Source organism: Ammospiza caudacuta, chromosome 17, assembly GCF_027887145.1.
Source record: "Ammospiza caudacuta isolate bAmmCau1 chromosome 17, bAmmCau1.pri, whole genome shotgun sequence".
Lineage (NCBI taxonomy): Eukaryota > Metazoa > Chordata > Aves > Passeriformes > Passerellidae > Ammospiza > Ammospiza caudacuta.
In genome coordinates, this window is record NC_080609.1 from 13,905,109 (window position 1) to 13,917,801 (window position 12,693).

The window sequence follows — 12,693 nt, forward strand, 5'->3', positions numbered from 1 at the left end:
GGCCAGCTCAGTCAAAACACCCATTTCTGTTGGGTGTTCATGTTGCTGGTGGTTGTGCTGTTCAGCTTCTACAGTGATGCAGAAGGAGGAGTGTCTGTGATTCCTTCCTTTCCTCTTGTGCTCTCCCCTGTTAGATTTCAAAACTTCTCTGTGATCAAACCTGGGTTTTACAGTAAAAGTTCCAGTAGGTAATGGAACCACCTGAAAAGCTTGGGGGGAAAAAAGCTACTAAAACCAACCTTCCTCAAGTTTTGCCAATTAAATGAGCAAATATACCCAAATGGGGAGTTTCTCTCCAGCCCTGGAGTGCTCTTGAGCTGTGCTGCAGCCAACTGCCCCCTTGGGCAGCCTAAGCAGGTCTTCCCTGCCTCTGGCTGATGGGCAGGGGGAAATTCTGGAGGAGAACAATGGGCCAGCCATGAGTAAAAGGCCTCTGTAGCCCAACTTGCATGGTGAACAGGAAAGCTGGATGCCAGTGGTTTGGATCTTTTTGGTGTTTTTTGATGGTGCTTTTTTTTATTTTATCCTACAGGTAGAGAAAATACTTTCCCTTTTTTGGGTAGCCCATAAGATCAAAGGCTTCCTTTTGAGTTCTGCCTGGATATTGGCAAAACTCGCTGGTGTGGAGAGCAGTTCTTCCCCAAGATGGGCGAGTGGGCTGGGAGTCCTTGAGCTGAGCACAGCTGGGAAGGATGTGCTGCCTGTTCAGCAGAGCCCGTGTCCTTCCCCCACCTGCCTCAAGCATCTGCATCCCTCTCCTCCAAGGCCCAGAAGATCCTCTAACTCTGCCTTTTTAGAGCTGGCTGCAGCTCTGCCCTGCTCATTAGAGAACCATGTGCATCTCCTGACAAATGACAGAAAAATTGAAAGCCACCACTTGCAGAAATTAGGAAGGGAGTCGCAGCCCCGCTGGCAAGCCCCCTTTTCGCCTTGTTAATTCATTTAACAGTTCAGCTGTCAGGGATGCTGGCTCTGATTGGGGAGGCAGTGAGTGTTCAGCAGAGGCTGGCTACTGATATTCATCCCAGCCCCAAACGCAGCTGCTACCAGAGGTGCCGTTCTGCTCCACTGAAATTAAGACTCTGTTAGAGCAGCCACTATATCAAGAGCATTATTCTACCAGGTTGCTGTCACCACCTGATTGTGTGGGGGGCTCTGGAGTTCGGGAGACTCCACTACCTGCATTTTAATTAAACAGAAATCACAGGTTTGGGCCAGGCGTGCTTCACCTAATTTGGGAAGGTGAATAAAGTAAAACGTGGCAATACAAATCCTGTGCTAACGAGCCTGCAGCCTTCAGTGCTTCTCCCATATACTGCAAAGCTGTTTTGGATGAAAAGTAATGAAATTCATCATTTCTTCCAGCAGCTGTTGCTGGAGTAGAGTGAGTGTGTGCAGAGAGGAGGTGGCAGAAGGGGTGAAGTGCTTCGAGAGACATCAGCCTTTAAACAGGTTGTAAATCCATTTGTGTGAAGAGGGGAGTGATGTGTGTCATTATAACTGATGGTGACATTGGTGACCTTCAGAATTCACAAGAACTGATGAGGCCGGGTTGTTGTTGTTGTTCTTTTTAATGATGATCTCTGAGAGCTGGTTCTGTAATGGGAAAGGCAAGGAGTAAAAAGAGCTGGGAGACAAATCCCTTTTGTTTAGTAGTCCTCCATTGAAATGCCACTTTAGTTGTACCATCGTTTTTCAGAGAACATTACCTGGCTCTCTCATTTTCTTCCAAGTGGAACTGTAGCTTGGAAAAGAGCAGAAATGGAGCAGAGTGTTGTCTGCTTCTTACCTCTGCCTTCAAAAGCTGAATCCACCTCTTAGTGCAAGGCCAGCAGACACCAAACCAAATTTCTTCCTATTATGTGCAATTATTCTCATCTGCCCTCCTGCCTGCAGCTCTGCAGGTGTTCCTGGACCTCACAAATTTTATTTAATTCACCCGTAGCTGACACAGGAAGATCTGCTCTGCTGGTAATGTCAGGGGAAGCACTTGGAGCTGCCTGACCATCTCCAGCATTTTGCTGACCAGAAACAGAAACCACCTGGAAAACTCCAAGACTAAAAATAGTGAAATAGGTTTGGGACATAAAAGGCTACACTGAGAGAGCGAGGCATGATAAGGACCAAGAAGCAGTGTAAGGAAGCAAAGACTTGACTCCAAGTACTTGGCTCCCCTTTAGAAACTGCTTCCAGCACAGAGCTCTTGTCCCTTCTCACCTGGTTATCTGTGCTGGGGCAACATCCCTTTGTGCTGAAGGCAAGGAAGGTTGGCAGGACAAGGCTCCTTTGCCCTTGGGCGCTTTAATCTCTTCCGTCAGGCTTTGCTCTTTTACATGTGCACTCCAGATTCCCCCGGTGGTGTCACCTCTGTCCCTTTCTGGAGAAGGGGGTCCCTCAGCCCTACCTGAGCCCCCCTTTTCTCTTACAGCACAGCAGCTTTATCTCCTCCCCTGCCCCAAAGAGCAGAGGAGATGCTGTGTGGAGTCCCCTGTGCCTCCTTGGTCTCAGGCAGGGGAGGAATGACAGGATTCCAGCGCATCCGAGCTGGCAGCCTGTGCCCTGTGCAGCCCCTGGCTGTGCGCTCCTATCTCGGTGCCACACGAGGGCTGACTGTGCCTCTGCAGATAGCAGCACGCTGCTGCTGGCACAGCTGCAAGAGCTGGGTGGGCACTGCCATCCCAGATACCACTGGAGAAGGGAAGAGAAGGATTATCATGGCCATTTCACATTGCAGTAGTCTGAAACCTGTCAGCGTTGGGGATGGTATCTTCCCTCGATAAACAAAAGGAGATGGAGGGAAGCTATTGGGAAATGGAATGGTAAATGAATTCTTGGTTTCACATGCTCAAACTTTAAACAAAGGGCAACTTTGGTGCTTTAAAAGCACCAAGCCTTTGAAATAAAAGGATGTTTGCCTTTTTTGCTGATACCTCTGGACATCAGCAAGAGGCTACCTTTGGGGGATGGCAGGGTGTTTGAAACTGGTTGTCCTTTCCCCCTTGTCTTTAAAGAACGTGCAGAGCTGTTCCAATGTGATGTTCAGTTCTGGATGAGCTTTACCCTGTCATTCTGGGAATGCCTTGCTCCAGGAGTGACACTGGGTTGCCATCCTGTCCCCAGTGCCTTTCTCTCTGAGGATGTCTCCTGTCAGCTTGGAGTTAAAGATGCAAGCCATGTTGTCCAACAACGTCCTAAAGACAGAGTAAAGTCAGAGCAGAGCAAGAAAGGCAAGCTGTATGAAGATGAAAGGAAAAAAAAGAAGTGGTGAGACATTTCCTGGTTGGTCTGGGAAAGTAACCTCTTTCCAGTTTCTCTTAGAATTCAATTCATCTGTATCCCAGCAGCATCCCATTTCTGAGAGTAGGATTGGCCACTGGGCACATCCCATCCGTGTTTCTTGGTGGATTTTAAACTTCTCCAGGTTCACTCCATGTACAAGGGCTTGTCTGCAGCAAGTCCAATTTGGATTTGTTGTTCCCCTCAATGCAGCTCCGCTGGAGGTAGCAGGAGTGTTGATAGCACATGGCTGTGGGATCTAATCCTGCAGGGCTGCAACAGGACAGTAGAAAATAACAAAGTGTGCCCACATCAGAGCATTAGTCACTGCTTGTGTGCTACTGGTATTGTTACAATGCTGGGGAGTTATGGAAATGAATTTTCTCTTTAAGGCTTGGCTCCCTTTCCTACTCAAACTGGCTATTTTTTTAAGGGTAATTTTATATTCTTAATCTGTTTACAGATGATGTGAAGGTTTTGCTAATTAGACTTCCAGATTTGGTAGTTTAGCTCAGTAGCTGCTCTTACAATGGCAAGACAGAAAGTAACCGTGCCAGTGTGAGTCTGTGGAAGAAGTGTCCTTAATGTCAACATGTCAAAAAGACATCCCTGCAGCTCTCTGGAGACTGAAATCTAATGTCAAGGCAGAAGGAAGCAAAGTCTGGGAGTCGTAGTGCTGTCAAGGCAAGTTATTCTACCATATAGGAGAAGGAATTTTAAGCGAATGCACTGGAAAGCAGTGTCCAGATTGAGACATAGATTTGATGGGCTTATTTGACATCTTTAATTCTCCATTGACAGTCCAAAGCTCCCTAAAATGATTTGCAATGTTTTCATGCTGCACGTAAAAGCCGAACGCGCGCCTCATTAACAGCTCATTAAGTTGTTAATATTGGTCATCAGCAGCCTTTGGTACAGCACAATGCTTTATGCAGTGCGGCAGCTCCTGCTTGGCTCGGGTCTAATTGCCTCTTTTCATCACGTCTCAATGTAGGAACGATGTTTCTGTCCTAGCAGAAACGTCCGCGGTGTTTGATGCGCCGGTCCCCGGCTGTGGCAGGGCCGGGAGGAGTGGGCACCGTTTTGCTCAGATGATGAACTCACAACCCCCAAGCGTTTGATGTTGAATTTTTTTTGTGCCGATTTTCTGTAGCCCCCGTGCCCAAATTCATCATGAGCTCGTGGCTGTGCGCTGCAGCTGTGGGAGGGGAAGGACAGATGAGGTGTTGTGCTGCTGCAGAGCTCCATGGGCTGGGAGAGCCAGGGAGGGACATCCCTGCACAGGGAGGAGAAACCTGATGGGGTATGCAGAGCTCTGCTGAACTCACAGCACAGCTTACTCCTTTAAAAGCAGAGGAATTAACCTTCCTTTCAAAAAACATGAGCAATCAGTAATAAAGTCAAATGAAGCAGAAATTGCCCTGGTAAAGAGTTGGGGAAGCCCCTGGCTGATAACTCGTATTCCAGCAGACACGGGCTGGAGTTGGAGTGCTTTGACTAAAGGGTTATATTTGCAGCCAAATTCCTATTCTGCCTAATTGTGCAGTCCTGCTCTGCTTGTTTGCAGTCATCCTGGGATATGTGAGCAAAATTTGTGCTGGAAGTATTTTCATATGAGTCTCAACTCCCGTGGCTTTGCCTCCTCTGTACAGCTTTGCTGTGAAGCCAGCTGTGGAGAAACACAGTTGGTTTTCTTCTCTGACATCTGTTTGCTGCATCCGTCGTCAATCACAGAACTGGAGGCTTTTCAGGTTGCTTGTTGTCGACTAAAAACAAAAAAGTTGCAATTTTTTCTTAAGAAAGTATGAATTAGTAATAGTCTAAAATATCTTGGCTACAGCAGCCCAAGCACTGAGATAGAACGGAGGTGTGAAACTGCAGCAGTGATCTCAGGGATGAAAAATAAAGACAGAAAGAGCAAACTCTCACTGAGAGTCTAGAAAATTTAAATTTAATCTCTCTCTCCTCAGGAGCACAAGAACACAGTCTTCTGTGGGCTCCCTGGGGTTCCCTGACCATTGCAATCTGTAAATCCTAAATTAATTCCTCGTGGGGGTCAGCTACCCAAACTGGCATTAAAGCCACAGTGAAAGGTTATTCCAGGGGCAGATCTCACCTGTGCCCTTTGACTTTTTTCTGATACAGCTTTTGACATTTGGTAGATGGCAAACCCAGGGGAGGTTATTTGATACGCTCTCTTGGCTGCACTGAAGCAGAAGGATTAGATTGCAGTAGGTGCTGCCATTGCTGTTAGTGGATGTGAAGTGGGTGCTTTTGTCAGTTGCCATGAACTTGTGGTATTATGATATTCAAATGTGGTATTAACAAATTATAATAAGTGGAACATTACTACAAATAGAGGAGGAGGAATTTTGGGTCCTGGAGAGTGTGAGGAAATAATCTGAAATTGGTAATTTTGCTTCTCTAATGGGTAGATTTGTACGAGAGCAGAGGGCAGTGCTTTCCCCTCCTGTAGCTCCCAGTGCACATGAGAGAGGATCAGCAGCTCCTCACCATCCCTTGAACAACCTTCAGCCCCTCCTGGGGGTGAATCCTGCACTCATCAGAGCTGGCACTGCTCTCCTTGCACAACACTTTCTGCTCTTGGATGGAGAAACCCCCAAGTGCAGGGATGTGAGGGAGAGGGAGCTGCAGGAGCCATCCCTGATTTCATGGGTGTAAGAGAGAGGGGGTTTCAGCTTGCAGGCTCGTGCCTCCCTAATGCTGTCAGGCTCTTGCTGCTCATGGCCCATGTCTGCTGACTGCTGGGCTGCCTGCCTCTGTGTTAATATCCATCCTGACATGAAAGAAATAGAGGGAAAAGCTCATTTTATTATTCCCCCCACTTCTTGTTTTAACCACCTGTATGCCCTTTCCAGAGGCAGCCTGACAGTTCTGTGAAGGCTTTTCTTTGGGCCAGGCTCACTCACTTCCTTGATGGATAATCTCAGTATGCAATCTGAAAGCCTCCTCTAGGGTTGTGTTTGCTGAGTAGAACTGTGGAATTCAGCAAAAGAAAATTGTGTAGTTTTTGTTTGCCAGCTCTTTCACATCACTGCCCTGTGGGGTTTGCCATGGTTCTAATACCCAGATCATGTCTGCACCATGAAATTCCCAGATTGCACATGGCTCGCTCACATGGGAAATCCAACCCCCCTTTAAGAGATTAGGGGTCACAGCAACAGTGTGTTCACCACTGGAAGAGTTAGTGAGGAACAGGGTGAGAATGGCTCCTCAGTTCAAAAAGGGCACTGGCAAGTAAACCCGTAGATCTGTGTCTGTGGAAAAGACACTGCACTTCTAGTCCTTGTTTCATTTCAGTTTTCAGGAATTCAGTTTGCAGGAATGCCATCTCCCCCTCCCTCCACCCCCACCTCCCTCCTGTATCTCTGCAGGTGCTGACAATACCTGTGCCAACACTGGGAAGCTTCCCAGTGCTAAGCATAGAAGCTGGGGATGTTACATTTGGGGATCATTTGCAGCTGCTTTGATTTATGTTTCTTCATTACTTTAATACCCTTAAAAAATTGATGTGGCAAAACACAGCTACTGTACTAAATACTGTACTAAATAACTGGTATTCAGAGGAGAGCCAAGTGTTTGCCTACCCAGACAAGATGGCACAGAGTAAAACAACTGCAGGTGTTCCACACTCCCAAAGTTCTCATCCCGACAGCTGTTCTCTTTCTCCTCTTCACCCTTTCTTCCCCACTAAAACAGGTTTTTCTATTTTTATCTTTCTATTCTACATCTATTTTTGCATTTCTGCCCTGTCTTCCTCAGCATTCAGGTGAGAGAGATGTTTTTCAAGTTCTTGTTGAGTTCACTTCCACTACATGAGGAGATGTTTCAATTCCTCTTATACAGTTCTGTGCAATTGTGTAAATCAACACTTACATCCACATCCCTTGGAAAGGAGTATTTCCAACTAAAACCTGGCTTTTACAGCTGTTTTGGCCTCCTCCCCCATCCAGCTGAATATCTGAACGATGGGGAGACCAGATTGCTTTTTTGCTGAGCCTCATTTCATGTCTCAGGGTGTCACAAACCTGTCAGGGCAGCGTTGGTGCCAAATTGCTGAGCAAGAAGGCAGGAGCACTCAGGCCCAATGTAGTAAATGGATTGTGTTGGAGGGGTTAAGACCCACATCCCTGGAATGTGGCTCTGCCTCTCTGAGTGCCTCTGAAACACATCTGAGTAACCACAGAGAGCTCAGCCCTTGGAACAAGCACCGACTTCCCTCACGAGATGCAGCCCAGCCTAAAACAGGCAGAAATTAGTGGGAAGTGTGTTTTACATTCTAAATATAGCTTGTGCTGCTCTTCACAGTGGAAAGCAGCTTCGCAGTAGCTGGTTTTGAAGCACAACTGACTAATTGTTATTGAGCTAATCAGCATCCCTCACGCAGCATTCCTGATGGCACCAGGCTCTGCTGCTGGGGAAGCTCTGATCCTCCCACTGCTCCCTCACAGACTGTCAGAAAATGGCCAATAAACACTGAACATCCTTCTCTCATGCCACTTTTCCTTCATGCAAGGAGTGACTGCAGACATCTGCACCTCCACCTTTTTGGTCATTCCTGGGAGGTACCATCCTCACATTTCTTCTCTAAGCCTGTACTGCAGGAAAACCCCACTTTGCCTGTTCTGCTGATCAGTCTCACTGCTTTATCTGGTGACCTTCTGTTTGTTGTGTTGTGTTTGGCTTTAGAATCCACTAAACTATTGCTTATCTACTTGAAGGCAGTGGCTGCAGCTGAAGAAGCAGCAATCTCCATGTCACTGCAGGGATATAACTTCAATACAGTAAGGATGGTTTAGGTGAGGCATCAAAAAGAATAATATGAGAGTTATTTTGTTAGTGTTCTATAATAGGTATACCTATTTTGTTTATTTTTATTTTTAAAGTATGGGTATTACACAAACTCCTATTTTAAGAGCTGTTGAAGTAGAAAGGTGCTGGCAGAGTTTGTGTGGGAATGGCAGCACAATCTGGAAAGAAGTCAGTGATTGAGATTACATGAAAATCTGCCCAGCAAGCTGATCCCAGTGTGACCCAGGAGGATGATGTCTGAGTCCTCTCCAAACCCTTTTAGCCCTATTTTCCATGACTGTATGTGCCAGGAATCAGTGTGTAAACTTTGGAAGCTCTGGTGTACAAGATTTCACCATCAGCATACACTGAACTGATCACTGCTGTCCCTTGTTTTTAATCACTAGGTGGGGAAAATTACAGCTGATACTCAGAACATGCTGCAACCACCCCTCCATTGTAATGAGGAGACAGATTAGAGGATTTGGGGGCCTGGAGCTGTGTCTTTGTTCTGTGTTTATGCAGCACATTGTGCAATGAGATTCTCTAGGTCTAACACCAAAATGGCCTCTAGGTGCTAACACCAAAATGCAAACATATTGATTACTGGGGAAGAAAGGCAGGCATGTTCTCCAAGTAATGCTTTGAAGAACTTGGGGGAAACACTTGCTAGATAGAAAAGGATCAGTGGTCTTTACAAAACAGAAATTTGCTTGGGATTGTTTGGGATCATGCTGATGGACAGAAAATCCTTCAGTCTCTTTCACTGCATTTTTCTCTTCATTTTTGGCCTGAATCTTTACTTAAATGGCATGTAAGTATCAGGAAATCTTGTCCCAAACTTGTCTGTGAGTGTCCTGCCAGTGACACTGCCACTGCAGAAACAATTAGGAAACGAGTAGAGGAGAAATCCTCTGCTGCCCAGAAACTGGAGCAGATATAAGAGCAGTGAGGAATGCTTCACAAAACCAGTTATCAAGTTTGCCCAATGAATCACAAGGATTTGTAGCCTACCTGTGCCACAGAGCACCGTGGTGATTGTCACTGGGAAAAGGAATAGTAGCTCAATATTGATGGAAAGCTCTGGGTGCCACACAGCCCAGAGAACAAATATCCCAAGTGAGAAAAGCTGAGGTGAACCTTCTGCAGAGCACGGAGCTCTGGAGCAGGGAGGCCACTGGGGATTTCAAGCACCTTCTCTTTAAAGGTTAGAAGCATTTGCAAGCTCAAATTGCCTGCAGTGAGAGCAGGGACTGCTCAGTGCAGCTGGGAAATGAGGGCAGTGATATGTTTAAATGTGGGTTTAGATGTGTAACTTTATTTATGGGCTCGTTTTGACACTCTCACCACGTTTCTGGATAGATTTGTTGTCTTTACATGATCCTGCCAGCAGCAGCCCAGCCCATATTTGTTGCTATTTGTTACTAATTACTACACAACCTGCTCAGTCTTTCTCCTTAGGTTTTGGCTGAGAGTGAGTTTCAAGGAGACAATCTCAAAGGTAAATTGAAATCAGATAAGAAAAGAAATGTTTACAAATATCTGCATGAGATTCCAAGGCAGGACACGTGTGCAGAATTTGACTTCATGAGTACACAGATGTTTTTTTCAGGGAAAGTGAAATGCTTTCCACCTGCCAAGAGCTGTGTTTGGACCCTCAGGGGTCTGTGTCGCTCCTGCTATAGTTGATAATGTCACTAACACCTAAAGCAGCGTGAGGTATGTAGCTCTAACCTTGCTTTTTATGTATTTGAGATTTCAACAGCCGTGAAAAATCCCGAGCTCAGTAATCTTGAAGTGCATTCCTAGAAGGTAAAAAGCCTTTTGAATTCACGTTTAAAATGCACTTGCTTTTATTGGCACAAGCTATCCATATATTCAGGGAATGGTTTGGGGTTGCAAACAGGTGGGGTCTTCAGGGATGTGTTTCCTTCTTTTTGAAGTATTTCACTTCACCTTTAATGGAACGTGTTCTTGCACAGAGCCACATCAAGCGTCAGCAGCACTCTTCTGCTGTCCCTCGCTGTCAACAAGAAATCTGTGCTTAGAGGAGGGGGGACACATCAGCCTTTGAAAGTTGAACAGAGGGACAGACTCACAGGGCACAAAACCAAACAATTTGCATCTCGAGGAGGCTCTGGAGTAGTGAAGAGAAATGTCTTTTTCCACACTTTTTTTTCGTTCTTCCGTCAGATTTTCCTCCGCCGCGCCAGCAGAAGTGCAGCTGCAGCAGCGAGTGTGTCAGTGCAGAGTTATCACTGGCAGGTTTTAACCACTGTGTTTCTTAGATGTGCTGCATGAAGGGGTTGGGGAAAAGCAGTGTTTTTCTGGCAGTGGGTTGTACACGCCGTCTCCTCTGATGGTCGCGTCTCAGAAGCGGTATTTGTTCCAGGCTGCCACATGGCATCCAAAGAAAAATGCTCTTGTAGATGCTGCTTCAGACCCGAGTGTTGAGAGTACTGTGAAGCTGTCAGCTCAGGACAGACAGTGGTGTCACTCCTTAGAAAGGAAATACACTGCTAAAGGGACCCATTTCCTCTGTGATTGTACACGTTCCTGTTTCCCTGAGCGTGTCATCCTGGCAGATCTCTGGGATGTGTTTTCAGCATTGCTCTGTGTGATCGGTTTGGCCTCATGCTATGGTTTGTGCTGTGAAATTCTCAAAATCTTGAGGTTTTTGGTCCCTAACAGCACTGCCTTGCACTGAGGGCATCCAGCCAAGCAATGAGCACAGAAGGCAGGGCAATAATTAGACAAGTGCACCCTTGTGACCAAGCTAGGGTTTACTGATGGTCACTGTCACCTCATGTATTCACCGTCCAGCCAAAAAGAAAACAAAAAACCCCACAATAAATAAATAGTTTTAACCAAGCCCTCGCATAAAGGCTATTTTCAATTTTACCTTTCGCGTTTTAATTGTATAGCAATAATTTTGCAATAGAGTTGCCGATGGCAAACATGCAAAAGACATTAACTTTATTTATGTTTTGGATTATTAATGTGGCTGTTAAAATTCCTCCAGTTAGTTTTGATTGAATTGTTTTTTTGTGCGATTCTGTCGTTTAATGGAGCGGTAAATAAGAATTTCTGATAATGAGCCCAAGCATCTGTCACAACAACCTGGCGCTGGTTATTAACATTTCCATTAACGGCAGGGTGGGCAGTGATAATATGGAAACCACACAGTTAGAACAAAATAAATAGTTGGTGTCAGGCTGAGTGGGTGTTAATTACTTTTTTATTTTATAACTCTGGGGGGAGGGAGTATTGGTAGAAAAGTGTGACTTATGAAGGTCATTCTCTCTTAAGAAAGAAGTCTCCAGAGGAGCAGCTAACCGGAGCTATCCAGTGCAAGCGGTGAATATTTTATCACTTCTATTTATGGCCCAGAAAGGGGCAGAGAGAAAAGAGACAACTTTCTCAGGGGGTCTGGCAGAAGGCTATGGCACTGTGAACACAGAGAAAGGAGAAGTGGAGCCTTTGTCCTGCCTTTCTCTGCCCACTTCTGCAGTTTGAGCAGGACACGCTTCAGCTCCTTTCCTGTGAACAGAACAGGAGCTGTTTTGTTGAAACCTGCCGGAGGCTCAGACAGCAGGCTGGGAGAACAGAGTGTCCTCAGTAGCTGCTGGGGAGGAAAATCCACCTGCACCAAGTGGGATCCTGACAAAGGGAAGGAATGGAGTGACCCTGGTGCACTCAAATTTGTTTTCTAGCACAGCACAATACAAGGAAGAAATGCCATCAGGAGCCAATGAGGGCCAGTGTGTGCATGTGGAGGTGTAATCAAAGTGGAGCTAGCAAAAAGTCGTAGTAGCAAACTAAAAGTCATTCTGTCATACATAAAATAATAGTGCATTGATTAGCAGCTGTCTGGGTTTGGAGGTAATTTTAGGCAGTATTTTAGCCCAAAGTCTTGCTGCTGAGTGGTATTTGGGCTGATGGTGGCAGGGGCTGCCTTGCTCACCAGGAGCAGTTGATCAGGAGCACCATCCACTGCCAAAGGTGAGCCCCAAACTATCAGGGAACCAAGGCAAAATTTTCCTTTCTTTTTCAAAGCTGCTGGCAGGATTGAGTTGATTCAGTGTCTAAGGCAGCCTGTGTGGAGCAGAGCACAGCCACTTCCCGAGGCTCAGCTGCTCCTCACTCCTCTTGTGCCGACACATCCCAATGACGCAGATACCCCGGGGCTGGCTCATTGCTGACTTGTGGCATAAACAGAGCCTGTCCTGGGTCCTCCTGCAAATGAAAAACCTGGCTGTGAGCTAATTCTGTTTGTCACTGTTAATTCTTCTGTCCTCCTTCCTCCCTAGCACCGGCGCTGGCCCCACAGAACATCCAAGTCCACTCGCTTTCCGCGAGCCAGCTGGAGCTCACCTGGGACCCCCCTCCTGCCGACAGCCAGAACGGGAACATCCAAGGCTACAAGGCAATCCTCCCATTTCTACTGTTTTCATTTATCTTGCTTGGCATTGCTATTTACTTGTGAGAGAGCTCTACAAAGTGCAGTCGCCCTCGCCGCATAAGGCAAATTAGAGCAGCGCTCAGGCTGCAGCAGGGAACAGCAGCAAGTCCCAAAACCAAAAGAAAGAGAATGAGATTGGGAGG

General features: G+C 46.4%; 1 protein-coding gene across 1 annotated transcript in view; it reads left to right on the top strand.

Moving 5' to 3' along the window:
- SDK1 (sidekick cell adhesion molecule 1) overlaps positions 1 to 12,693 on the top strand; it is a 381,148-nt gene that overhangs the window by 339,752 nt on the left and 28,703 nt on the right. The window contains exon 36 of the mRNA XM_058815791.1: positions 12,399 to 12,514. Coding sequence (XP_058671774.1) covers positions 12,399 to 12,514 — 116 coding nt within the window. The remainder of the gene's footprint in view (positions 1 to 12,398; positions 12,515 to 12,693) is intronic.